Genomic DNA, 27,918 nt, shown 5'->3' with positions numbered 1-27,918 from the left:
ATATCTGGACCATCTTTTTGCTCCTGGACTGCTGTAATTGGCTTCCTACTTGGTCTCTCCTTGCACAAAAAGAAACCTTCTTGGACTACCCTACCTAAGTCTGCCTCCTGTTATTCCCCATCTGTGTGCTCTCTTGGTTTTCTCATCAGGTTCTTAGCACTGTATGTATCTATTTGCTTACTCTCTGTCTTCTTGCCTTCATCATAAACTTACTGGAGGCTGAAAACCACGTGGATTTTATCCGCCTATACTTGTCACATATCAGTTACCAGAAGCCTAGCATTTACAAGGTGCTGACATTTTGGTTAAACAAATAATAATAGCTCCATTTTACAGATGAGAAAACTGAGTCAGAAAGAGTTAATAACTTAGCCAAGTTGAAATACTCAAGTACGAAGCAGAAATTTCATCCCATTTCTCTTATTTAAGCATTCTCTCTTTCCGCTATACCACTTCCTCTCCTGGCTGAGAGTGGATGTTTTATTAATCAGAAGATCAAGTATTCTATTTTCTCCTTCCTTCTTTCTTTCCTTCATCATCATTATAATGCTTTCAGTGCTTGCTAAGCCCCAGTGCTAAATGATGAATCTACAAGATTGAAGACGGCCCAGTTTCTGGCCCAAGAACTTACCCTTTAATTTCTGAACCTCAGCACTATTGACCTTTTGGCAAAGAGAATTCTTTGTTTTTAGAGGCTGTCCTGTGTGCACTGTAGGCTGTTTAGTAGCATTCCTGGCCTCTACTCACTAGACACCAAGAGCACCCTCTGGTTGGGTCAACCAGATATATCTTCAGACACATGTCCCCTGGGGAACAAAATTGCCCCGGTTTGAGAGCCTCTGCTTCATGGGACAGTCCCTCGTGACCAAGGATTTCATTAGTGTGGCCTGGAGCCACGGTGGAGAGAAGCTTATAATGTTCTTAGGGCACAGCAAATGGACGTCTAATTAGACTGAGATGGGAGTGAGACCTTTCGGGGTCATGCTTGGACCAAGTTTTGTACAAAAAGTAAGAGTAGTTTAGATGAAAGAAAAGATGAAGATTTCCCAGGTAGAGTTTACAACATGTGCAAAGGCCGGGAAGGGGGAAAGTCAGGGCACTGCATGGAGTTTAAATGACTAGAGTTCACTGAGTGCTGGGATGAGAGGCAGATGCCCAAGGCCAGGGCCATCTCCACCAGGACAGGACCACCTTCTCTTTACTTTTCTATTCCCAGTCCATTCGTTTCCAGTCTTTACAAGTCATGTTTGGAAATTTTTCTCTGCATTTAATAAATCCAAGGGCCTGGCTTTCCAAGGGGCTCTGATGCCAGCTTCAAGGAGGGCTTTTCTGGCAAGACCTGCAGTATACTTGGAGATCAAGACCTGAGTTATGCACTGGAAATCCATATGGAGAAGGGCAGAGATGAATTTTGAGTTTGAGGATTGAACTTGGCCTTCCATGTTTTTATTGTCCTTTGGGGTCTTAGATTTCAGGCAGCCCAGTTAGGAAGTAGGCTTATCACTCACTCCCTGGAGAAGAATTCCTTAAGCTTCTTGGGTGCAGTGGTTGTGAGTGATTCAGAGCAGTGGTTGCGTAACTGTGCCCTATGCATCTGGATTCCTGCGATGTCTGCCTCCATCTCCTATAAGCCAACATCTGTGACCAATGGGTGTTAAGTGAACATGGGCAAAACAGATCAGACTGTTAGCAGTTTAGGAGAAGCATTTAAATGTCAAACATGCAAATCCTAACTCCTAGCACAGAGAGTACCACAAGAGCTCTCATTATCTTTCTAATATTCAGCATTTATGCTGAAATTTCAAGTCAGGATAAAGTGTCTGCCATTAATTATGTCTCTCTTAGTTTACCTGGAATTAAACTTCTTGTACATTTATCTCCTACAAGGTTGAGTGCAAGAAAAATTTTCAGTGTTTTGAGAGTAGTTTTAAAAAGTACCATAAAATAATATATAAATCCTAAAAACTCATTTCAGTTCATTTAAAAAAAGACACTTTTTGTGGCCTAAGACATTTTATCCATCCTTTTCACACATGTCGTAACCTTCTACTATCTCGGGAACAGCTGGAAGGGGGGAGGTACTGACCAGTTACCGATGAGAGCCTGTGTGTGTTAAAGAACATCCCAGTCTGCTAAGCACTTTACAGACATCCCCTCAGTTCATCCTTTCAGTGAGGTGTGGGCTATTGCCATCATTTTACGGGTGAAGGAACTGGGAGTTGGGGGGTAGTTATGTGCCCAAGGCCACATGGTGTGTCAGGACATTTCGACTCAGGTTGGCTTTGCCCCAGTACCCATTCTCCTAGTCACTGCACTCAATGCCCAGATATACTGAGCTGTTCTAGGTCATGAGATAACCCAAGACAGAGTCCCTGCCTTTCTGGGATAGGGAAGTCCAGTAGGGCAGGGTAGATGTGAAAATGTACGGTGTGTCAAATGCTGTGGCAGAGGAGAACGAGTGCTTGGGCTCATTCAGGGGTTACTTCATGTCCACGTGGTGATGCTCAAGCGCAATTTTAAAGGGCAGGCAGGAGGGTGAATGGGGAAGAGCAGGGTGTCTGGTGCTGGTGGAAAGGCAAAACTTGGGGGTACAGCAGGGAGGTAGGCAGAGGCAAAGAGGGAATAGAGCTGGAGAGGAGCCTCTCCTTCTACGTGTCTCCTGTTGACTTCCTGCCTTGTCCACTATTTTTAACTCATGGGCTCTGCTATACCTCTTTGTCCGAATAGTCATTCATCTAGTACCAGCCAGGAAAGCAGCTCCAAAAATTTAGCCTTTGGAAGATGGAGCTGCGGAGTACTGGAGAGTCTCTAAATATACCCGGGGTGGGTTATTAATGGAGTTCTTCAATCAGACTGCCCTCCCAGTGGTGGGGGGAGAGGACAGATCCAGAGAGGGGCAGGAGTAACTATTGTTCATTCATGTATTTGTTCATGAATGAATGAATGAAACATTTTTAGTCCCTTCTATATGGCAGGCTGTGGGAAAGCAGCAGCACAGAAATGATGACAGGGAATACTCTCAAAAGCTCTGTGAAGCAAGTGCTGTTGGCCCACATAGCAGAGTAGGAGAGGACCTGCTTCCCAGAGATGGGAGCCCCTGCTTGTCAGGAGGAGTGCCCATGTCTCACCTCTGCAGCCTCAGCCCCCATCACCTGCCCCTTCCACGTAACTGCAAAGCCCTCAGCAGCTTGTAGCATGAGGCAGATGGCCTTCCAACCCTTCAGAAAATACAGAATCATCCCCAGCCAATGCCAAGCTGGCAGGTGTAGTACTGGACATTCAATAAGCCATATTCATTTGCTCATCATTTATCCCATGAGTACGTGGGCACCTGTGTTGGGTGATGGAGAGGGAGCCACAGAGTTACTGTATTGATGTACAAAAATAGGCAACGTGGCCCTCCCTGAAACTTGCCACACAGAAAGGACACCATTACTTGCACTTAGGAAAGTGGCAGAGTTGAGAAATGAAGAAAAGAAACTTAACATTTATAGAGCACTCACTATGTGCCAGGCGCTTTGCCAAATCCTGACAACCATTATCTCCTACCATCTATGTAAGGCCGAGAACCCTGTTTTACAGATGCGGCAACTGAGGCTCACCAAGGTTATAGGTTGCCAGGATCACCCTGATGTTAAGGTGTGGAGCCGGGCTTCGAGCTGAGGTGCGGCTGGCTTTTTGCAATAGGACTTTATGTTTGGAGTTATTAACTGATTTTGTGCCAAGGATCCTTTTGGCAGTGTATGAAGTCCATGGACCCCTTCTCAGAACAATAATTTTGAAGCCAGAAACGAAATGCATGTGATCACAAAGGAAACATTATATTGAAGCGTAGTTATCAATGTATCTAAAAATTGGAGATGTAACAGTATATGTGCTTCTTTGTGAATGACCTAATGACAAGGTGGAGTAGCAGGTCTAATACCTACTTAATTCTGGAGAGTGATGAGCATAAACGATACCTTGAGATAACAAGGTATGAAATTCTCTGTGATTTATGCTGTGAAAAGGCACAGGCATTGAGGATATTACTGAGATTTCTTAACTACATTCAAAAGGTGAAAGAGATGCAAAATTCCAGTTAGAGGTCAGTAAATTAAAGATATGCTTTTCCCCACCCAAGTTCATGGGCTCGTAAGTGATCTCCATGGAGGGTGAGTGGACACCACGATAAGGACCCCTGCTTCATATCATTTGTGTTGGTCAGTTGCATTCAAGGAACACACTGTAAGAATTTATTCATCAAAATTGTTGAATAATTTTTTATTATTCAATAAATAATAAATTTATTGGGCACCATGGGGTGGTATAAAGGAACGACAGGAGGGCCCTGCTGCAAAGGAAAGGCAGGGACAGAGAAGGAGCAAAGCCATGGCACACGCCATCTGTGAGCTAGGCATTTTACATCCGGTGTCTCCTGCAAGCTCCACTTAAGCATATGAGGAAGCTAGTGTTCAGAGACGCTAAAAAACCTGCCCGGGTGTAATAGCTCGTAAATTGTTGAGCTGGGACTTGACCCTAGCAGGGTCCTGCTCCAAGCTGTTGAAGCGGACTTAGCGTTGTGGGTGCACAGCCGCTTTCGGTGTGGAGGAGAAGGGGCTGTCTGCGTGGAGGGCGGCAAGTGACAAGAGCCTGCACTGAAGGAGGAAAATTGTTAACTTTTGCTTATTTTGTAGCCAAAAGCTGGGTCTCTTGGATCGGGTTCGCCTTTCTAATCCTCGTGGTAGCAATACTAAAGGAAAGCTATTTACCCCTCTGAATGTAGATGCCATAGAAGAAAGTCCTTCTAAAGAACCAAAGCCTGTTGGCTTAAACAATAAAGAGCGCTTCCGCACCGCCTTCCGCATGAAAGCCTATGCTTTCTGGCAGAGCTCTGAAGGTAACATCTCTGTCCCCCCTGCCCTGCCCTGCCATCCCCCAACACGCTTCTGCCCTCCCTTCCCGGTGAAGACCTCTCAGGTGGACAGACCCCCTTCCCTGCCGGCCCTGCACCAGCGTCCTGGTCATCTGATTCCTTCCCCGGGCTGGAGGCCGCTGAGCCCCATCTCGGGCACCCACCCCCACCCTCGGGGCCACCACTGGCCTGAGCAGATCCTCCAGGGCTTGCAGGAGGGAGGGACGCGGGGAAGTGCGCCCGGGACCCAGTGGGGCCTGGGAATCCTGGGAGGGGCGGGAGGGAGAGCCGGCCGGCCTGGGCTGCGCTGACAAGCAGGAGGGCCGCGTCCTCGGCCTCTGTGCCTCCCCAGGCCCTTGACCCCGTCTCTGAGGCCCCCGAGGCTGTGTGTGGCTGGCCTTCTCGAGGTCACGGGGACCGGGCCAGACAGCAGGTCCTAACTGGGCCCAGTGCGGGCCTGTGCGGTCCTCACCGCCTCTGCGGGGCCCGGGGAGTCCCGAACTCACGGCGCCGCCCTTGGAGCCATCCCCCCCCACCACTCCAGCCCGGTGAGACGCCCGATAATGGTGGCAGGTCCCTTCTGGACAGCTCTGCGGCTTCCAGGGACGCGGAGGTTGAGGAGCCGAGGCCTTGGGAGGCTGCGAATGGCAGAGGCCCCCGACCGTCCCTGTCCTGTGGCCCGGCGCTGATCGGTGTGTCTCCCTCCCAGACGCCGGGACGGGCGACCCCGCAGCCGAGGACAGGGGCTATGGGAACGACTTCCTCATCGAGGACATGATCCCCACCCTGAAGGCGGCCATCCGAGCAGTCAGGTAGGCCGGGCCCGCAGCCCCAGGGCATTCGCACGGCCTCAGGAAGTGGGAGACGGGCTGGACCTCCAGAGGAACCCCTGGGGCAGGTTCCGAGAGCCCACTCGCTGGAAGGACGACACGCAAGACCCGGCCTCAGCCACAGCCCCTCCTCCGGGAGCCGGGAACTGCAGGAACCCTCCCACGGCCCCCAACCAGGGGCCTGCGGTGGGGCCCTGGGGTTTCTTCCTTTCTAAGCTTCTTACTCAAAATATTGTTCTTCTCTTTCTTCCTCCCACGGTTCTTTGTAATTAGCATTTTTAAAAGAAATCAATGGTAGGACTTTTCGTCTGTATCAGCAGAAATTATAATCCACCTGGGTTGTTTCTGTTCTGCTTTAGTATTTTTCAAGAAAATAAAAGGCTATTACTTAAAGAAAACTTTATGAGGATATGTAAACACCCAAAAGGGAGGCAGTGATTTCTGGAACCTAGCTTGGGTTCTCCAAGAATTAATCATGATATTTTTGCAAGCTTCCCAGTCCAGTACATCAGGGAAATACAAGAGTGTTGTAATATGTGGCTCTAAGCCAAGCCTTTAACTTCATTTCTCATGACACCATTATGTCTGACGTGACGGCAGATTGGATGAGAACACAGCTACCTGGATTCATAACTCATAGATTATCTTATTCAAAGAAAACAAGTCAATGAATCTTTGTCATATCAGGAGGGTTCTGCTGGGATGCACCCTGGCTCTGGCCTTTCCTTTTTAGCACTGTTTTGAGACTGTAGTTCACAGGTTACAATCTTTTCTCTAGGAGGCCAGATAGTAAAAGCTTAGACTTTGTGGCCATATGGCTCTAATGTGGTACTCAACTCTGTCACTGTCGCACAAAATCGACCGTAGATAATACATAAATGAATGGGTGTGGCTAAGTTTCAATAAAACTTTACTTACAAAAGCAGGCAGCAGACTGGATTTGGCCAAAGGACCATAGTTTGCCCTTAGGTTGCCTTACTTTACATGGAGCTATATTTAGGGCAGGTTTATAGAATGGCATGAAGTTGGGAAGGACAGTAAATATGTTGACTGACATAACCGATATGCAGAAATGCTGCTTAGTGGCTGGAGCAGTGGGCTCTGACAAACACGACTTTGGATGCACCAGAACAAGGTACCGTGTAAGGTGGGAGGGCATGGGATAAGGTACAGCTTCCTGATACTGACCTGTAAGCAGGGGTTTGAACTGACAGTGTACTTGGCATGAGTTCTCCAGGAACATTAGCATCTTGTTGATTTATTGGATCCCAGGAAAATGGAGGTGAGGATTTGGCCTCACCTACCAGTTCAGGGTGCCCTACTTTCAGAGAAGCCAGAGAAAACGCAGGGAAAAGGAACCAACAGTTCTTTGCTAGGAACTCATATGTAGGTGAACCAAAAAGAATAATGAGGAGGAGATATGACAGTTGTCCTCAAAGCAGTGTACTGCGGTGATTTAGAGCACAGGCCTTGGTGCACACACACCTGGGTTTGAGGACCAGTCGGGCATTAGTAGTGAGATGGCCCTAGTTTTACCATCTGTAAATTGATCTATTAGCCAAATTGTTCTTAATGCACCCCGCTCAGTACCTGCATGTAATGAATGCTCAGTAAGTGTTAGATCTTACTATTGCTACTATTTTCATATTATTCAAATGTTTGAAGGATGTTGGTCATGAGGAGATGGACTAACCAGCTTTATTCTGTGCAGCTTAAGGGGCAGAACTGGGACCAAGTGCTGCAAGCTCTCCCCCTCAAGTCTTTCTCTTTTGGGTTCTTCATTCCCCCTCCCCCCGAGTCTGCTAGGCCTGACTTACAGTTCCCTTCACTTTCTACCCATGACTCACAATGGCCCCTGTTCCACCTTGCAGAATTCTCCAATTCCGCCTCTATAAAAAAAAATTTAAAGAGACTTTGCGGCCTTATGACGTGAAGGATGTGATAGAGCAGTATTCTGCGGGTCATCTGGACATGCTTTCCAGGATAAAGTACCTACAGACCAGGTGAGGCAGTCAGGTCCAAAGGGGCTGTGCTTCGGCCACTCAGGAATCCCAGCCATGAGGACTTTAGGGTCAGGGTGGAAGGCAAAAAGAAATAATCCACAATGAAGGCAAAACGTGAAATATTCACGTTAATTATAATACTAAAAATATGAAGACACATCAATGTCCCACCAATAGCTACCCCCAATTTTAACTGAGCACTTGGGTTCCTTTCATGTACATTCTAATTCCCGATAACCAGTCCCTAAGGTACTGTGTTTTAGATGCCATTTTACCGATGTGGAAAAAAGGCAAAGGACTTACCCTAGTTCACAGCTAATAGGTAATGAGCTGGGGGTCAAATCAGGTGAGAATGGTTACACCCTTCTGTTTTTCACCACATTTCCTCCGATAGAAAAGAGTGCTTAAGAAAAGCGTGGTACCTACTCCTTCCAAAAAGGTATGCATCACCAATTGATGTTCAGATATGGTATATAATGAGCCAAAACCCACATTATCTCTGAATATGTGATAGGATTATAAATTATTTGTAATTTATATTTACATATTTATAAACACATATATTTGGCCTATATCTTCTGCAATACGCACTGATATATACATATGATATGATTGCAAAAATGTACACATATCTTATTTATTCAGAAATAGACACCACATATATACACTCTCCCATGTAGGAGGCCTAGAGAAAAGCAGTAGAATTACTTCCTCCAAGGAATTACAAAGGCTCTATTGAAATGAAAAGTCCACATATCATTTATTCCTTTTTCTACTTTCTAGATTTTTCAGATCTTTAATAAGTTATAAAAATATCATTATAACAATAAAGGGTTGTTGCTGTCAAAAGTCATAGAACTGGTTGACAGTCAGGAAACCAAAGTCCTGAGCTGTTGAGCTCTCACACTGACATGATTCCTCCCTGAGCCCTCATCTCTGTGTCTGAATAACATTTCCCCACTGGGGTGTCCCACAGAGTCATAGGAACACACGTTGAAGGGGTCGGAAGTGTGGGGTCGGAGGGATGGTTATTCATGACCTTGATTTGTCCCTAACTGGGCTGCTGACTTCAGGTGCCTAGGAGAGCGGCACGTACCAAGTCCGCGGTCAGTGACTGCTGAACAAATGGCTCTGTGAATGAATTCTGAGCATAAAATTTTGCTGTTTAAGCAAGCCTGGCTCTCTGAGAGATAGAGGGAGGAAGCAAGATATCTATGCCGTGGACTCCAGAATGACAGGTCGCTCTTAATGTGGATGTAGGGGACAGTCACACTGTCTTAGTTTTTGAGATTTATCAGACAAATGAGTTTCTGTGAATTGTGGCTGGAGGCTGCCTGCCAGAATGACCGATTGCATTTCCCCAGCCCTGCTGCTATCTCTGTTGACCAGGGAGAAGCGAAGGGTGATTTAGCATGTGGTGGTGTCATTGGAGGAGCAGCTGGGTTCTCAGAGAAAGGAGATAGAGATCTGCGGCTCCTTCTGGGCGCACGGTCTTAATAGACCTGACCCTGGGATGGGTCTCCCTCCCTCCCTCCACCCCGACTCCAGCCCGGCCCTGCGTGCACAATGGTGGACTCTCCCTCCTGTCGTGCTCTGCAGTGGCGCTGATCAGGCGCTGGTGCCTCAGGCCGAGGTGGAAGCAGTGTGTGGGGCCAGAACATTCAAATGGTCAGAGACACCCCTGGAGCAGCAGTCATCCACGCAGCTAAGAGTGAAGCCTGGGGCTTGGCAGCAAAAACTCCCAACTAGAGATTTTAGAGATGAATAAAAGAGCTGGGAGATGAGATCAGCTTGTAGACCTTTCCTGTGAGAAATGGCGCAATGCAACTGTCACCCCGTCTCAGTGGTGTCTGCCCCCCACCCCCGCCCCTCCTCGTGATGGAAACGAGGAGGCACCACAGGGCAAAAAAAGAAAAATAATTTACTGAGGTTATGATCTCGATCCCTTCCTCCCACTCACTCCCCACATCCCACCCAGCCTTGGCTTTTGTATTCCACCAACCCATACCTGACTTAAGACAGAATAGAGTTATTTGTCTCCTCTGAAAACGAAGCTCTGTGTAACTTCATGCCCCGCTTTTCATTCTCTCTTTCAGAATAGATATGATTTTCACCCCTGGACCTCCAACTACTCCAAAACATAAGAAGTCTCAGAAAGGGGCAGCATTCACCTACCCGTCCCAGCAGTCTCCCAGGTGGGGCTCCGGGACGAGGACCGACGGGCCACGTGGCACCCAGCAGCCCAACCCCAGTTCTCACGTGGTTCTTTTCTGGTTGGGAGAAGTTGCCATTCTCCTAAATAAAGTGAAGAGAAAGAGTTGAAGCTTATTCTAGTGTGTGGCCAATTTGAAAGGTCTCTGTTCAAAAGACTGGCTTCTACCCCTCTTCCCAGACCTCGTGGGTGACTCTCCTTATGTCCAGTGAAAATGAAAATAGCCACGTCAGTGTCCTGGCTGCAAAATAAGAGGAACCCTAGGGGTTTTAATGGAGCAGTAAGAATACTTCGTGTGCGCAGAGCCCCAGGTGTTCTTGGCCAGCTCGTCTGGCTTGGCCTATACAGCCATCCATGGGATTTGAGATTGATTCTTCTCCCAGGAAAAGCCAAGAAGTGAAGTCAGATGTCACGCCCCTGACAATACCGTAACACTTAGAGCTCTGTCCCCCAACCAAGGAGCTCTCCTCTCCCCAAAAATGCTTTTAAATTTCTCCTTTTCTAGGTCCTGATGAAAAGGGAGCTGCCCTTCAGAAAATCCATTGTCTGAATTTACGTTTCTTTAGTCCCAAACGTCTTCCAAGCAAGTAACATAAATGAGTGGAAAGAGTTGGATTTAAGGAATATTATGCACCTTCCTCCTAACTCCTTTATCAAAGCAGCTTCAGTTTACTCACCAGCAGGATGATCAGAGGTGGCAGATCTCCTGCTTCAGTCTTGGCGTGGGATGGGAAAAGGTGGGGGGAGCTACGGGGACCTTGAGAGCACATGTCCCATCTAAAGGAGGAAGCAGTCGCTCTGTTCCGCAGTTGTTAACTTTAGGAATGAGAGCCTTCTGTTTCCAGATAGTCCAACTTTTCAAGAAAAGTGGAATACTGGAATTTTATGTGAAATCTCTCATTTTTAAGATGGTTTAAGTGTTTTCAAAGCCTACACGGGCCAAGGGAAATAGTGGTTGGCTGAATTTAGCATGTGGGACACCAGTTTGCTTTAATTTCAGATTTTGAGCCAAAGACCTGCCAGAAGACAGTAGTTTAGGAGTGAGAATATTCAACTATTTAGACAGTGCCTGATGTTAATGATTTTGAGCAATACTTTGGCTCCCTGAAAGTTCTCATCTACGTAGAATATTAAAACCAACTGGAGCTTAGGCAGACATTGATTGTACATAGCCAAATTGCGAATGGAGCATACATTCCAATGCCATCCCCCCACTAGCATCATCTTTTGCACTGTTTTCCAGCTTCAGCATTTGTTTTCCATTCTTAACAGAAGGGGTCAGCTGAAATATTCACCCACTCTATAGCATTTGGGAGATTATACGCCCTTCCTCTCTACCGGTGCACACCCTCCGAGAAGAGGCACTCACACAGCAGTCTGAGACCATAAGGCAAAGGAATTTAATTTAAAGGAATTAAACCCTCTAGGCACAATTGGGTGCTTTATTAGCTTTGATACCAAGGTTCCTTCATGGCAGCTTAATATTTGGCTTCACATTTTCCTGCTGTAAAAGTAAGCATGAGACACCAGTGCTGAAGGCAGGAAAATGCTGCCTTTCCCTGACTCCATGTGCCTCCGGAGTTGAGTGGGCCTCTTCCAGGCTACAGAGATGTCAAGGTGAGAGGGACGGCTCCTTGAGCCAAGGCCCGCCTACCTGGAACGACCTTGTGAAGTTAAAAGGGAAATGGTGATCTCAAAGAATTGTTGGCTTTTTCCTAGGAATGAACCTTATGTAGCCAGAGCATCCACGTCAGAAATTGAAGACCAAAGTATGATGGGGAAATTTGTAAAAGTTGAACGACAGGTAGGTCTTTCCCTGCCCCCACCCAAACACAATTATATAAAATTTATTTCCATATGCTATCTTTCACAGGGAGGTAACAGGCTTGAGGAATACCCTCTGCCATTCCAACAAGGGTATGGAAGTTAAATGCTGATTTAACACTGACTGGCTGTGTAATCAGGTGCAATGGATTGCCTATTCTGAACCTCGGTTTGCTCACCTGCACAATGGGGATTTTATCATCTCATAAGGTTTCTATGAGGGTTAAGTAAGTTGATGCATGTAAACTCCCGAGAAGAGCCAACAATATGGTAAACTCTCAAAAAAGGCAGCTGCTGCTGTTATGCTAGATTATTAGGAGGGCCAGGTGAAGGAGCATACGCACATGCCTCATGACAGTGAGAGCTTTGTGGTGTCCCCTTAAAGAGTGTGAGTTCCATTTCTCCCATTTCATATGCCCTTAGTCCTACTTCCCTCAAAGTCCAGGCCGGAGAGTGCCCTGTGGGAGGAGGGCCGCAGGAGGGCGGGCTGCGCTACGCTACGGTGCATTTATTCCAGGCAGAGGGAGAAGCCGCAGGCCACTGCACTGCGTGGAGCCTGCCCCTCGTGTCCACAAGCAGCTGTGTTGTAGTGTGGTTGTTCCCCTGACTTCCCACAGATAAAAGCCCTGCCCACTCCTGCTAGGCATTCCATCAACCCTTTTATTTTATTCATAACCCAAAATTGGATCCATGCTGAAGGGCAAGAGAAAATTTGAGTGATTATTCTCTTTTTAGTATATCAAGAATATAGCTTTTCATTTTTAAATTCTAATTCATAATCTCAGCTTTTCCACTTATGAGCTCTTTGACCTTGGACAAGCCGCTTTACCTCTCTATGCCTCTGTTTACTCACCTGTAAAATAGGGATAATAATAGTATCCATGTCACTGGGTTTGTGAAAATTAAATGAGTTAATGTCCCTGAAGTGTATAACAGTGTTGGATACTTACTGACTGCTGTAAGAATTAGCTGTTACTGAGGCTGGAATACCATCTCAATTTGACAAAGCTGCTGTAATAAAGTGCCATAGACTAGTCGGTGTAAAGAACAGTTTTGGAGGCTAGAAGTATGAACGGAAGGTACGGGAAGGCCATGCTTTCTCAGAAGGCTGTAGGGTCTCGTGGTGACCCAATCCAGAACTCAGGATCAGCTTCCACACATGACCTTCTCCCTCAACCCTTGTGTCTCCTCCTACCATGTCCATGTTTCCTCTGCCTGTAATGACTCCAGCCATACCGATCAGGGCCCACCCTGCCTTGGGTTGGCGTCCTCTTAACTGCTAACATCTTCAGAGGTCCTGTCTACAAAGAAGTTCACATCCCAAGGCCCGGGGGTTCGGCCACAGGCATGTCTTTGTGGGAGACAGGATTCAATCCATAACAGATATCTCCTCTGCCATTAGCTAGTTACTCTGTGTTGGTACCCTCGTCTGTTTAAGGACACGTTAAGGCCTGCCTGCAGTGGTTCCTGATGAGTTATGAATAGTCAGGGAGAGACCTTACACTCAAAGGTGAGCACGTATGTGTGCATATACCATCACAAGAGGCATACAAGTTTCCATTTTATGCAGACAAAAGTAGATGTGGTTTACCTTGAGGTATTTTTCCACTGACCCTCAAGGCCCCGAGGTAGGGCCTCCAGTTCTGAGAAGCTCAGATCTTGCTGACCACTAGCTGCCCAGATGCTTCTGTCTAAACAAATGTTCACAATTCAAGAACTCCCGTTCCTGGATCCAAGCAGCATCAGCAAGGCCGCATCCTCCCTTGGGAGACAAAGAAAGTCTGCAGCACTCGTCCTGGAGCCATCTTTCTGCTTCTGGCTTTGCTTTCTGGAAAGCCCTTTCCTAGATTGTTTCTCAGTTAGCACTCGAATACGCTCAGTGCCTCACAGGTAAGACACATAAAATAAGTCAGCAGCTGTTACTCTTATTCCTGCGGCTTTCAGGAACTCTCCTCCCTTGTGGAAAGTAACTGCTCTGAGGTTCCCTCTCACCACTCACCCCGCCTCCCGGGGAGGGCGGTAACTCCTGGCTCCTTGTCTCTTCCAGGTCCATGACATGGGGCGCAAACTCGACTTCCTTGTGGACATGCACATGCAGCACCTGGAGCGGCTGCAGGTGCGTGTCTCCGAATACTTCCCGGCCAAAGGGACGTCCTCGCCAGCCGAGGCCGAGAAGAAGGAAGACAGCAGGTACTCTGATTTGAGAACCATCATCTGCAACTATTCCGAGACAGGCCCCCCTGAGCCCCCCTACAGCTTCCACCAGGTGCCCCTCCAGGACGTCGGCCCCTACGGGTTTTTTGCGCACGACCCAGTGCAGCCGGCGCGAGGGGGCCCCGGCTCTGGGAGGGCCCTGGCCGCCCTCCCGTCCTCGGCCGGTGCCTACGCAGAGAGGCCCACCGTGCTGCCCATCCTGAACCTTCTCGACTCCCGGGCAAGCTGCCACCCCCAGGCCCAACTGGCCGGCCCCTACTCGGACCTGAGCTCCCCTCGGCGCAGGCGCAGCGTCACGCGGGACAGCGACACGCCCCTGTCCCTGATGTCGGTCAACCACGAGGAGCTGGAGCGCTCTCCCAGCGGCTTCAGCATCTCCCAGGACAGAGACGATTACGGGTTTGGCCCCAGCGGGGGGTCGAGCTGGATGAGGGAGAAGCGGTACCTCGCCGAGGGCGAGGCAGACACGGACACGGAGCCCTTCACTCCCAGCGGCTCCATGCCCCTGTCGTCCACAGGGGACGGGATATCGGACTCAGTCTGGACCCCTTCCAGAAAGCCCTCTTAACAGGGGTCACCGGCTGACTCCGCCGAGTCAGATAGACAGACTTTGTACAGCCCGCTTCCTCGCCCACCCACAGCTCCCGGTGGGATCGCCACGGCCGCATCGAGTGCATGCACGGCGTGGTGGCCCCCCGCCCGCGCAGGGGCAGTCACAGCCTTCCTCCTCCCCATGTCACCGCGATGACGCCGCATCCTTCTAAGCATGGTTTGCATGACTCGACACTATATAAATGGTTCCGCTCCTCTCTTCTAGGACACACGGTTATCTGCTGTTCTTACTTCTCATCACAGTTGGACCAGTGCAGGGAGAAATTGACGAGCTATGCTATTTGTCTGTTTGGGTGGCTGGTTTTTATTTTGGTTTGGTAAGCAGAGACAGTAGTTTGAGTTATTTCTAGGATCATTGCCCCTTCCTTTAAAACACTCCAATGACTAACTGTTTTCTAAAGCAAAGGAATAATTTTCTCAACAGAAACTCTATGCATATTGGTGAGGTTGCATACTGAGCTATCCTTAGGAAGGACTCAGGTAGCCATCACATCTCCAATACCAAGAATTTCTTAATTATGTTATTAAAGAAAAATGGGCAAAACCACTTAAAAGTTCTCTAAAAGGACCTCACTGGGTCTGCCACAATCTTGTATTATGCCTCACATCCCTTATCTGTAAAAATAGGATTCCAAGCATAGCACTTCTGATGAGTTTTGAATTGGTAGGGAGAAAACTCACACACATACACGGACATCACACACACAATAGTTAAAATAGTTCCCAATCTTTGTAGCCAAAGATAAGAAAACTTACCGGAAGCGGGGTGCCACTCTGTGCCGGAGCTAAGTTCAGTGCCTTCAAAATGAGGTTCCAACTCACATTTCTCCCCAATGCACTTACATAAAAAATATCAATTTCAAAGAGAAACTAGAGCCAAGAAGGCACAGAAATCATCGGGTCCAAGTCCTTTTTTTCAAAAACAAGAAACTTTAGGCTCATCCTGTTAAGGGATGTGCCCAAGGTCACAACACAAGTTGTCCAGTGGGGAGCCTGGACTCAAAGCCCAGGCTGCTGAGTCTTTCCCTGCCCTGGTGTCCTTCACTGCTGCCTCTCTCATTTATACAGTGGGGCCTAGAAATCATGCCAAGATACAAGGACTCTGTGTCTTGTACAAAGTACTCATGACACAGTTTATGTAGCAGGAGAGCAATGTCTGTTTTGATTACATAACATGCTCACTTGATGCATGTATTTTAGATCCAGAAAAAAATAATACACAAGCTACAACATTTATTGTCATGCAGCCAGGAAAAATTTCCAGAACCATCCTATTTTACTCCTCTAGATTTTTTAAACAGAAATACTGAAACCATATGTAGCTGTAAGACCAGCTAAAGTGTAGGCAGAGTGCTACCCTACTTTATAAGTATTAATACTAAGCACAAGCCACCCTGTGGCCTCTTAGAAGACATTACTACCCTCTGATACACTTTGATGGAAAGATTCTTGCTAAGCTGGGGTTGCATTGGCTAAATGACTACATCATAGCGTTAGTATCTCTATCATTTCACACATCTAAGCCCTAGTTGTGGATGGTTGACATGGTGACCATCAAGATGACTGAAATGGTCCAAACAAATGTCTCCCTGCCAATGCCAGGATGTCTTCCATCCCACAGTCTTGTCTAGAGAGTCAATAGCTATGCCAGATAGCTGATGGATGGTTTCATTCTTCTCCCCAGTGCACGTGTCCTGTACTATTTTTGAAGAGAGGAGCTAGTGCCCAAAGGTGGTTCCTTTCAACCCACATGTCAAGAGGATCCATAAAAAGGCTCAGTGCACAGAGATGCTTAAGGCTTGGCCCTAGATTTTAGGACCTTACAATCGAAGTCACTGGCCAAGGGACAACATTTTGCATGGTAGAAAGTGGGCTTTACATTGAGGATGGATGCGTGGGAGTTGCCCTTGAAGTCCAATGGGAAACACATAAGAGTGACCACCTATATCAGACACAAAGCCCCCTTCCCTATGATGTGCCATTCAAATTTCCAACAGTCTGAAGGTCAAAGGGCTGGGGGTCCTTTCACTCTCCTCCTCACCCTCTCCAGGAAAGCTGACTGTGACATTGGAGACACTGATCTCTGAAACACTAGGCCCCTTCCTGAGGGCCTCATTTTTTCATTCTGACCTTCCTAGAATCACCAGAAATGATTGCGCTACCTGCTACCTAGCATGCCGCTGCGTTCTCCTTTATGCATACAGGGAAGAGAGAGGAAAATGGTGGAATGTGAATCAGCCTCTCCACATGTACACCAATTATTGTTTTCTAACTAACTGATATTCTTGTGGAATCAACTAGCCTGAATATGTTACAAACACATGCGCTCACAGGGAAGTCCATGGAGCTTTTGGTCAGAAGTATGTGGCTTCTCTCTCCCAAGCTAAAACAAAAATTATCATAGACTCTGAAGTTAGAGGAAATACCTTAGGCTCTTTCGTTTTGTTTTGTTTTTAACTTAGAAAGGATTGGAAGCTTATATGATTTCCAAAACTGCAGGTGAGCTGTCTGGCTTCCCTGCTGGACATAAGGCTGTGACGGCAGGGCCAGCGATTGTCTTGTTTACCACTACATCTCTGTCACTCAGCAAGGTTTACCAGTTTAGACACGGGCAAAATGCATGTTTCATGAAACAAGGAATGATAAGAATCTTAAGAGCTAATGTTTCTAAGCTATTTCTAGCTACTATGTCCAAGAAAACAAAAGAGAAAAGAAAAATGATCTTCTGGAAGAATTCTGCCTCGATATTCCTTTAAATATGTATTTATTTTCCAGGCAAGCAAATAAAACCTGCTTGAATTGTGTGCCTACAAGCTACACCAGCAGCATGGCTGGCATTGATGAAGCAGAAATTCGGGGTCTGGAATAGAGCAGGGGCAAGCTCTGTGCTGCCACAAAGACCCTTTATCGGGCAAAGGAACAGAGTGATGGAATAATCCCACAGAATTGGTTAATAACACTGCTACGATTATATTACTTCAGATACACCAGTGGTTCTGAAGCTTGCTCAGAAAATTATAGTTGGCTTGTCATATCACCATGAAATAATGACATATTAATTCCATCATAAAAACTAGGAATAATTTTCACAGCTGAAACTATGTTCCAATTTTATGCATTCAACTATCTGTGTGTCACAATATGATATAAGAAAAATTTTAAGAGGTCCTATTTTAGCAGGATTAAAGTGAACGATATAAATTCATTTTTCAAATGTAAGTGAAAAATGATCCCATTGGGCTGAGACAAAATTACTTGAGATCAAATGTGATTTTTGGATATCAAGTACTAGCACATGAGCAAATAACAAGAGTTTAAGGGAAAAAAAATTGTAGAAAGAAAAGAAAAATATACCAAATTGAGGAAGTTCCACTTAATAACTATATTTGTCCTAAGACAAAAACTGAGTGTTTATGTTTAGTGGACATGACACTGATACTATGAAGGCCTGAATTTTCTGAAAATGTCAGCAGAAAACCCCAGGATATAGTATAGGTCAAAACAAGTTAATTAATCACAATTCTGCAAACAATGCCTGTTTTTGTGCAAGGCAGTTCCTAGGCACTAAGTTGAGAGAATAATTGGCTGTAGAAAGACCTAATACAACAGGATCTACCTATAAGTTGTCAAGACTATCCCCATAATTCCATGCCACTGTAATAAGGGAATAAAGAAACGTTTATTTGCTTATTCATTTGACAAGATGTATTGCGCACCTCTATAAGCGAGGCACTGGGAATGCAGAAACAAGAAGGTCACAGTTGCTGTCCTCAGAAAGCTGTGAGTCTTGTGGCTTCAGATAGCAGTGGTTCCTGCCAACAGCATCTACCAGGAATGGAAAATATGTCATTTCATCTCTGCAGATGACTCATACAGACAGGTATGGCTCCTAGCTTGGAAGCAGTGGACCGTTGAGCATAAAGGAAGAAGAGAGCAGAAATTCTGCATCAAATTAGTAATGACTGTATCATCAGCACAGGGAAGGCTGAGTGGGTTGAATGATGCTTTGAGTTTTGGTCCAGTGAGCTCGATTTTATGAATATAGCTCCTGGTAAGCTGTGCAAGAAAAAGCTTCTGGAGTATCTGAAAGAGATTCTTAGAGGAAACCCACTTTCTCCTCCTCTCCATATTCTTGTCAAGATGGAGATCAGGCAAGGAGCTGAGCTACTTCCAACTCATCATGTTGACCAAGAAAAGCTCACGGTAGAACATCTATTTCATCTGTTAACTGCGGAAACTGCAGGACATGCCAGGACAAGAGAAGAAATTTGTTCAGTGGTCTAAGAAGTCGATTCTACTTTGGATGGTGCTCACGGTCTTCCTCCAACCCTTTGCTTCCCCAGAAGATGCCACATAGCTGGTCTTTGGTTTCTGTGAGTGTGCTTCAAAGGCATCTAGAGCCACAAAGATTGTCTTTGCTTTCTGAAACCTGGGCATCCTCAGGAATTTGTCCCATGACTTCACTTGTCTTTAAAGGCTTGTATATTTCAGAATGAACTTTTAAAAAGATGAAGTCCTTTCTTTGTATCCAAATCAATCCAATAGTCTTCTGTTACTGGTATTATACTAGTCACAGCTGAGTCAATAGCATCCTAAACAAGGTAGCAGGTAACACACCACCTATGCCCAGAGTTGGAACTTATTAGTAGAAACCAGACTATGGCACAGCTTTCATGCTTGGAAACTAGTAACGAGTATATCAAAGAGATGGAAGGACAGAGACATGACCTGGCTGAAAATTTAAGTTTGAGGACATCCAAATGGTTTTTACTCCTCTGGCCTGTTTTGCTTTTCAAATAAGGCAATCAAAATATATCTATAAAACCCCTTGTACAGTGACTGTCACAAACCAGGGACTGTTGCTCATGTTGTTACAGTATGTGTGGGCTCCATTGTCGCAGTCTTCAGTATTACTTAGCAACTCTAAATTTACATGAGAAGATATTTTTCAGAAGAAGGATGATGGAGATATAGTCCCAATTATTATAAGACAAAATCAGGTAGTCTTATAATAGTTTCTTTTTTAAATAAGGGCATCTCTACAAATAGAAATGGTTAATTTTTCTTCAAAATGAGGAAAGATGTTATCCCAACAGAGAGCAGGAATGCTGGATCCAGTGGCTGGGATCCATGAAGTCCATGGAACATTGGATGTTGCACCATTCTCTCAAAGGATGATTTGTAGGAGGTAAAGCCAAATAACAGGAACAATTCAATATGAAGGGGCTAGTGGTTTTATCACTGAAAGGCAAGCGTGGCAAGATGGATGTCAAACAACATCCAAGCAGTGTGCAGGGAACTTCCAGAAGAAAGAGTTAGCACTTGCCAAGCCCTCCCCAGGGAGATTTTTTCCCAGCCTTTAACAGCCTCAGTGTGAGCATGGGGGATAGTGTTTTGCTTTTTTAGCATCAGGGATGTGAAGAGACCAATTTCATAGATTCTTAAACTGCCAGAGCAAGAAGAGTCCTTGACCACCTGGAACACCCATCTCTCTTTGTAGATCAGCAGGCTGAGACTCAGAGCACAGAGAATTGTTCTAGGTCGCTCAGTCAGTCAACTTGTGCTTGAGTGGGAAATGACTCCAGAACCCAGGTCCCCTGACTCCTGGTCCTGATATGGGAGCTCAAAACCTAAAAAAGCTTGAAATAAAAACAGTAATTGAGAATAAACTACTATCATTGAGCCCAGAAAATGAATGAGAGCTGCCCAGCCCCCTTGAGGGGGCCCTACAAAATCAGGCACGCACTTTTTAGGGAGTTCTCCTTTCCCACCTCTGGAATATAACTGGGAAGCCCATGCTGGGCCTTAAAAGAGGACATTTTTATTCCTTCTCTCAAACTCTTTCTTTCTTCAAACAGCCCAGAAAAACTCCCTCCTGCTGTGGGCAGTTGAGAAAGGGAATGGAGAAGGAGCCACTCTACCCTCCATTCTCCTGGTCTCCCCTACTTTGCCCCCCTCTTTCTCCTGTCTTGCTTGCCCTGGTTCTGGTTCAGCTCTCTGGCCCTGCACTGGGACTAATTCAGCTTCAGAGGCATGCCTCAGGTTGTAAAGCCTCTTCTATACGACAATTCAACACAATTTTTCTTCCAAAAATCTCTGTGGATTTGATTTTAAGAAATGTGATGTGCTTTCTTTGGAGATCTCTGTGAGCCCGAGCTGCCAGTCTTACCTACACGGCCCCTTAGTGCTGGGGCCTTTGGTCTCACATGAGCACGCACTGATCCCTCCTGCTTTTCTGTCCCAGAGAATGGCCCATCTTGGCCAGTGTCAAGGCTTTTGATGCGTTCACCAAAAAGTACAAAGAAACAAGCATCCTTCAACTTAAGACAGCTTATGGTTGTGTAAGTAGAATATTATTTCATTAAGGAAACAGGCTTCTCTTGGCTCATAAGAGGATTTCAGAGTTGGCTTCCATCGTGTTGTGCTTGGGGTAGACTTTCCAGAAGTTGGCAGGGCACCTGACAGCCTTGCTAATCCCAGTGCAGGTGTTCAGTTCTCCCAAGGTAGATGCTTTTAAAAGCTCTCGTAAGGAGGGTTCCCAGGCCCTTGATGGCGATGGTGACCCGGTAACACTAAGGACTGTCATTCTGCCAAAGTCTGCTCAGCCTCCGAATAGCACTGCTCTGTGATTATTGTACATTTCAGAGAGAAATAATGGCTTTTGACACAGTAAAAAATGGGCTCTAGAGAAGGGTAAGCCAAGAGTGACTTGGAATTAAGCCATCTAAAGCCTAGCCTGGGACTTAGGAATCTTATTTATAATTCCTCTTAGACTTGTCACACCGACCGCATTTTGATGCCTAATGGTAATGATGAAAAATCAGAGCATATTTTCTTTCAACACCCCATTCTCTCCCTCTGCCTGCTAGATGTTAAGTGAGTGAAGAGAAACTTTCCCTAGCTCTCTATATGGGTTGTGTGCAGCACACTGGTTCTGTCTCTTCAGTCTGGGCACTCTGTGTGCTGACGCCGTGATGGCGATGTCACTGCCCCCAGCTCATCGACGAGGGACCGGAAGCTGACGGCAGAGGGACCTTGCTGAAGGTCACACGTTGTAAAAGGAAGAATTGGGATTTTAACCAAAGCCTGTGTGCCTCCAAAGCTCGTTCCCTCCCCCAAGTCTTCTAGTCTTCAGGGAACTGCTCCCCGAATCATGCCCTGTGGTCCCCCACAGTGTCTGCCCTCCCAGGTCCTGTCAGCTTTTCAGCAAAGTGATGTGAGCCCCTTGGTTCCCGGGAAAGGAGTGTGGTGGTTGAGTCAGATGCACCCTCAGCGAATCAGCGGCTCCTGCCTGTCCCTCTGAGTGGTTTCCCCGTCCAGCTGTCAGGGCTGAGAAATAATGCCACGTCAATTGCTCACCTGGTTCCTGCCGGACTCCTCGGCTCTCAGAGTAGGGGAACCTATAGAGAGTTCCACAAGCATCCCTTGTCCTTTGTCCCCAAGGATCTCCTGTCATTGGTTTTAACCAAAACAGTTCAAATGTCTCCATGTTGCTGCTGACTCTGGGTCTTTTGTTTCTAGACTGGGACTGTATTTCAGGGCTCTGAAATCCTACAGAAACAGGTTTACTCTTTAAAAGCATCCTCTGAGAGGCCGCATGGTCAGAGCAGTTGTCTCTCTCTCTCCCAATATTAAAAGATCCAGGTTCCCTGTGGAAGCTGACCTGATCTGATAACTGGGCCATCTGACTACTTCTCCAGGGAAAAGGGGGGTGTCACTGCCCTCCAGATCTCCCCTGATGGGCGGCAGGCCTGCGGTGAGTGAAGGTCTGAGATTCAGGGCCACCATTTTGTCATGGGTGGGAGGTGATGCTTTGAAGAGGTGAGGCAGAGTCTGCCCCAGGCTGAAAAATCACCCCTGAGAGACAGACAGACAGAAGCAGAATTGTCAGTCCTTCCCTGTTTTAAAGAGAAAAATCATTTCTACCTTGCTTCAGATGGGCTATAGCTGTTCTTTATTCTTCCTCTCTCTTTCTAATCTAACAGTATAGAAAACATCCACTCTCTGAAGAACAATTGAGGTTTCCAGTGACATGAATCCATTGCATTTGATTTGGGGTTGTATTTCCTTTCACCCCCTTTTATGGCATAGAAATCTGGTGCCTTGCTCCCTAAATTTGTCTCTGTGCTACGAGTAGGCTTTCTTCACATCTGGCTTACACGGGAACACAACTATTCCACAAGTGGCCTTTAGTGCTCTTTATAATATGATTTCTTGTAATTTTTAAACTGTATGTGTAATTTATATTCTGGCTCTGTCCAATATTTGAACAACTTTAATAGGTTGATTTCCGTATATATTATGCAAACAATTCTTACCTGATTTTTTTATGTTCTATCTTAAATAAATACTGCACCACTAATTAATAAATAGACGTTTCAGTGATTATGTGGATGAGTTATTTGCTTCTAAGCAGCTCCCATGGGTTGGTGTTATTTAGAGTAATTAACACTGGCTGCTGCAACAGAGAAACCTCTAAATATCGATGGTGTAACACAACAAGATTGTGAGTTCAGCATGGGTTGGCTCAGTTCCAAAGATGGACACAAGTAACAGAGCAAGGAGTGAGGAGACTGTGGAAAAGCCATACTGCTTCTAACTGCTTTGGACTCACAGTTGGCCTTTTCACTCACATTTCCATTGGTCTCACTCAGACATGTGATACCGAGTGTCCAGCATGAAGAAGCACGAGGGACCACATAGCTTTGTTCACCTTCTTAGTGTTGAATTGAGACAAGCTCTGCCCTGGCAAGCGGAAGTGTAGCTGTTACCCAGGGCATAAACTGAGGAAACCAAAAGTTTCCCTGGGAGACTCTAGAGCTACAAATACATATGCAGCATCAATATAATTGCACAGTGTCTCCCTGTTGATGGCCTACACTTTAACTGCAGCAAACAAGAACACATCAAGACAATTGACCCATTACAAGTTGGCCCAAAGGTGGAAATAATCACATTCAGAGCCCAATTTTCATCTCTGTCTCTTCAGACTCTTTGGACCTTGGTTATAATCCCTGCTCTTTTGCTTCCAAAACTCTTTCTGTTCACTTCATGAATCACTTATTACTGAAGAGATGCAGTGATTCACATTTGTGTGGTATAAATAGAATGATGGCACTGCAGTCACTTCAGTTGTGTGGGCAATGAGGTGTGGCAATGACCAAGAGCTCTTTGGAAACCTTGAAGAGAGGCACTGACCCTTGTTAGAGGTACCAGAGAACACTTCTTGGAGAAAATGAGCCCTGAATGGAATAATTTAAAGATGGTTTGGAAAAAGCTTGGAGAAGCATGCATCTCAGGGAAGATCTGCTTTAAAGGGCCATACAGGGGAGATAAATTCTCAGGGCCAGGCCAAGAAAGAGTGGACAGTGTAGATGGAACACGAGGAGAGGGTCATGGAGTCAGAGCGAGGAGAGAGTATGAGGGAACGATCATCACATCGAATGGCATCCGGAGGTTGAGGCCAGGCAGGATGGGATGTGGAAGAAGCCACTGGATTTGCATACTACAGGCAAACTGGGAGGGGCTCATTTCATAAGAAGGGATTAGCCAGAACCTACAGGCAATGGGCCCAGGAAAAATGAGGAGCCAAGAGCGGAGCAACTAGTGAAGTGCTTTGTTATCAGATGCAGGAGGAGGCATCTAATAAGATAAGAGAAAACAATCAGTCGAGAGAGAGAGAATAAAACCACAAGAAAAAAAGAAGTTAATTGAAGGAATAAAGAGGAAGAGAAGACGCAAATGCAAAAGTCCAGCTCAGAGTCATGAAGGAAACATAATGTGAATTGAACTTCTCCTCTGTGCCAGCAAATATGCAGGGTGTGGAGATACAGAGCTTAATAAAAGCTCTGTCAAGTCATTATAGTTTGGAAGGCATTATTATTTCCATTTTACAGATAGAGAAAGTGAGTCTCAGAAACATGAAGAGACCTACCCAAGGTCAGATACTTGATAAGTGGAAGAGTCACAGTTTGAACCAGGATCACCTACCCCAAGCCTCACGATACTTCTTTAGGAGAAGGAAGAAAGAATGGCTGAATCAGGTGGAGAGGAAATGAATAAAGTTCACACCAGGTGGCCTCTCTCTTGTCCATGCAGTAGGTAAGGCTGTTGTCTCATGAGAGAGATGGAGCTGGGGTGGGGAATCTTGGGCAAGTTACTTAACCTTTCTGTGTCATGGTTCACCACGTGTAAAATGGGGAGAGCAGTACCTCTCTTGAAGGTCATTATGGGGTTGACTGTATGGAGGGCAGTTAGCAAAGATCACAGCAAGGGGCCCAGTAAATGTTCAGTAAGTGACAGCATTTGACTCTAACCCGTGCCTACAGACCCAGGCTGTCTTAAATTGAGTTTTCACAAAAGTAGAGCCTAAGACAAGGTTTTGGGTGCAGATAGTTTATTTCAAAAGTGATGCCAGGAAATACAAGTGAGGGAGTAGGGAGCATGAGACAAGGAGGAGAGAAACCCACGAGGCTACACTAATCCCTGTAGGCAACCAGGTTCAGTCCTGCCCTCTGAGAACCCATGGAGAAAGCTCTACCTTGGACAGCAATTTGGAGCACTCATCCAGTGACTCCGCTCTTAACAGGTTGAGGGTTGCCTCTGTGGCACTGAATCCCTTACAATGTCAGGCTTCCCTGTGCTGTAGCTGAGCAAGCTCCATGGTACCTAAGCTCTAAGACAGACAAGTAGAGACGTGGGCAGTGGCAGTGAGGTCTGTTAGGGTACTGGGTGACTTCCAAAGCGGGTGGGGGCTACTGCACAGGGCATCAGCACCATCTGACCTCAAGCCCCCTTGAAAGCCCCACACCCTCAAATGTAAGTCCAAACCCAGCCACGTTGCCACGATTCACTCTGTAAGTCCGAGGACAAGTTGGCATGCCGGTCTCGATGCCCATGGACACCGTTCATTGTGGACTCAGGGCCTGTAGCCATGAGATGCAGGGTAGACAGCACTGGTCTCCTGCTAGAAGGCCACGGTCAGCTGCAAGGTCCGTGGCCGTCATCGCTAAGGGCTGCAGCAGGCTTTGCAGTTATGGGACGGGCATCTGCTCTGCTATCATATATTCCTTCCCCAACAACACACCCACCTTGAGTCTCAGGCTACTATATGACAAAGAGCCTAAAAATTATATCCCTGAGAACACCCCTCTTCACCTGCACGCTGGTGCAAAAGCCCATTCATACCGCACATCCCAGATTCTCCTGGGAGTCAGTTATTGTTCCTAATGATATCAGCTTCCGACAATGCGCCTGGGCATCCAGCTGACCCTGGACCCAGTGGCTTCCCTGAAGAAGTGTAAGGTGTCTCCCCTGAGAAAAGTTCAATTGTCCTGTGTCCTGTCTCCACATCAAATGGGAAACATCCCCAGCCATTTATCTTCTGGTTCTGGTCAGGGCAGAGGACAGAGCCAAGGGAACAGGAGGCAGAGGTGGACTTAGGGAGTAGCGGGAAAAGATCCCGAAGGACTGGTGGGACCTCTGCTCTAACTCTGAGTGAGATGAGAAGCCGATGTCAGGCTTGGGGTAGAGGAGTGACAAGACCTGATTTCTCTTTAAACTGATTTATCTGGCTGTTGTATTAAGGATACCCTGAAGGGGACAAAGGCAGACTCAGGGAGCTTTGCCAGGGGACAAGTACAGTAACCCACGTGAGGGCCAGTTTTAAGACTAGAGATGACAGATTTGCTAATGGGGGGAGTGTGAGCTGTGAGAGCAGGAGAAAGAAACGGCTGGAACAGGGGAGCTTTTATCGGAGTTCCTGGAAGAGTGAAGATTTTTTAAGATGAGGGTAGATTGGAAAGGGGCAGATTTTTCAATAAGGGGATTTAATGGGTTTTGCACCTATTAATTGGAGATGTGTATGAGATATTTAGGAGAAGTGTCCACTAGATGTTGAGTGTGCAGCTAAGGAGATTGTTGGGGCTGAAGATTGTGTATATATGTATATATGCAAAAATACAGATGTGTATTTAGATTCTATAATATAGATTATATATATATATGTATATACAAAAAATACAGACATATATATATATCTAGGGTTCAATAACGTCTAGACGACATTTAAAGTATGAGATCCCCAAGTGAGAAGTTCGAAGAGCGAAGAGAACAGACCGGAGACTGAGCCCCCAACCTGCAGAGCACCAGGCAAGGAGGACCCAGCAAAGGAGAAGGTGCAGCTCATGACCCAGGAGGAGAATCAGGAGTGCATGGTGCCAGGAAGCCAGGGGAGGAGAGGGTCTCAAGGAGGAGGGAGGGACTGAGGTTGTCAAGTGCTGTGCAAGGCCAAGTAAGGGGAGGACTGGCAGTGTGGCATCAGGGGACCTTGACAGGAGCAGTTCTGGGGGGATGGGTGCTGGGGTGAGTGACAGGTTGGAGTGGGCTTGAGAGAGAAGGAGAGGGATTGAAGGCACATGTAGAGAAATCATTTGAGGATGTCACCACAAAGGGTAAGAAAGAAATGGAGCTGGAGCTGGAGGGGGTGTGAGCCCACCAAGGTTTTGTGCTTGTTTCAGAGGGTTGCTAATGCCATGTTTGCTTGCTCATGAGAATGAGTTTGCAATTGGGGAAACATTGTTGATACAAGAGAGATTGGAGAGAGGAGAAGAATTGCAAGGCAAGGTGATGCAAGCGAGAGGCCGGGGAGTCTACTGCACAGGGGAAGGGGTTGGCTTTTGCCAGGATGGGTTGATTCATCCCTAAGGACAGGAAAGAAGGCAGGATACATCAGCTCAGCTGGAGACGGGACGGCACACACGGCTGGGGCTTGGGGAAGTCTCTTTTGATTGTCTTTCCTCAGAAATAAGAGCAAGGTCATTAGCCGGGGGTGGGTTTGGGGGTGAGGTGGGCGTGAGTGGACCCCGGAAATATAAAATGCTTGTGGCAGAACCATGGCCTCTGGACATTAGGCCACCTGCTCTTCTTCAGCCATGGTGCCAGCCAGAGCGGGCCAAGAGTTGGAAGGAAGCAGGACCAGGGCTATGCTGAGTGAGGACAGGTTCGCGATGACCTCTGCTGAAACCCTAGAGCCAGAGATGCTTCTGAACTCTTTCCACCTCCAGTAAGGTATTGCAGTGCATACAATACTGGCAGGATTAGGGGTGGGTCCTCATGATCAAAATGCAGTATTTCCACAGCCCAAGAAAATATGAATATTCACACCAAGTAGAATAAATACAAGGTAAATAGTCTAATATCAATTCAGGTTGGGGCTTATAAGCAAGTGAGTTCAGGTGAGATCAAATTGCACTGCCAAATGAATGATGCAAAAGCACTTGATTTCAGTGTTTTTGATTTCCGAATACAGATGAGGAAGTGTGGGACTGT

General features: G+C 46.5%; 1 protein-coding gene across 4 annotated transcripts in view; it reads left to right on the top strand.

Annotated features, from left to right (window-relative positions):
• The window catches only part of KCNQ3 (potassium voltage-gated channel subfamily Q member 3), a 303,621-nt gene extending 280,647 nt beyond the window's left edge, over nucleotides 1–22,974 (top strand). For all 4 annotated transcript variants that reach the window (XM_077167684.1, XM_077167686.1, XM_077167685.1 and 1 more), the window contains exons 10-15: nucleotides 4,677–4,879; nucleotides 5,604–5,706; nucleotides 7,596–7,727; nucleotides 9,824–9,922; nucleotides 11,659–11,743; nucleotides 13,811–22,974. In XM_077167684.1, coding sequence (XP_077023799.1) covers nucleotides 4,677–4,879; nucleotides 5,604–5,706; nucleotides 7,596–7,727; nucleotides 9,824–9,922; nucleotides 11,659–11,743; nucleotides 13,811–14,545 — 1,357 coding nt within the window. In that variant the 3' untranslated portion in view covers nucleotides 14,546–22,974. The remainder of the gene's footprint in view (nucleotides 1–4,676; nucleotides 4,880–5,603; nucleotides 5,707–7,595; nucleotides 7,728–9,823; nucleotides 9,923–11,658; nucleotides 11,744–13,810) is intronic.
• Nucleotides 22,975–27,918: the final 4,944 nt, after the last annotated feature.

Source organism: Tamandua tetradactyla, chromosome 6 (genome assembly GCF_023851605.1).
Source record: "Tamandua tetradactyla isolate mTamTet1 chromosome 6, mTamTet1.pri, whole genome shotgun sequence".
Lineage (NCBI taxonomy): Eukaryota > Metazoa > Chordata > Mammalia > Pilosa > Myrmecophagidae > Tamandua > Tamandua tetradactyla.
This window is presented reverse-complemented; position numbering and strand designations above follow the sequence as displayed.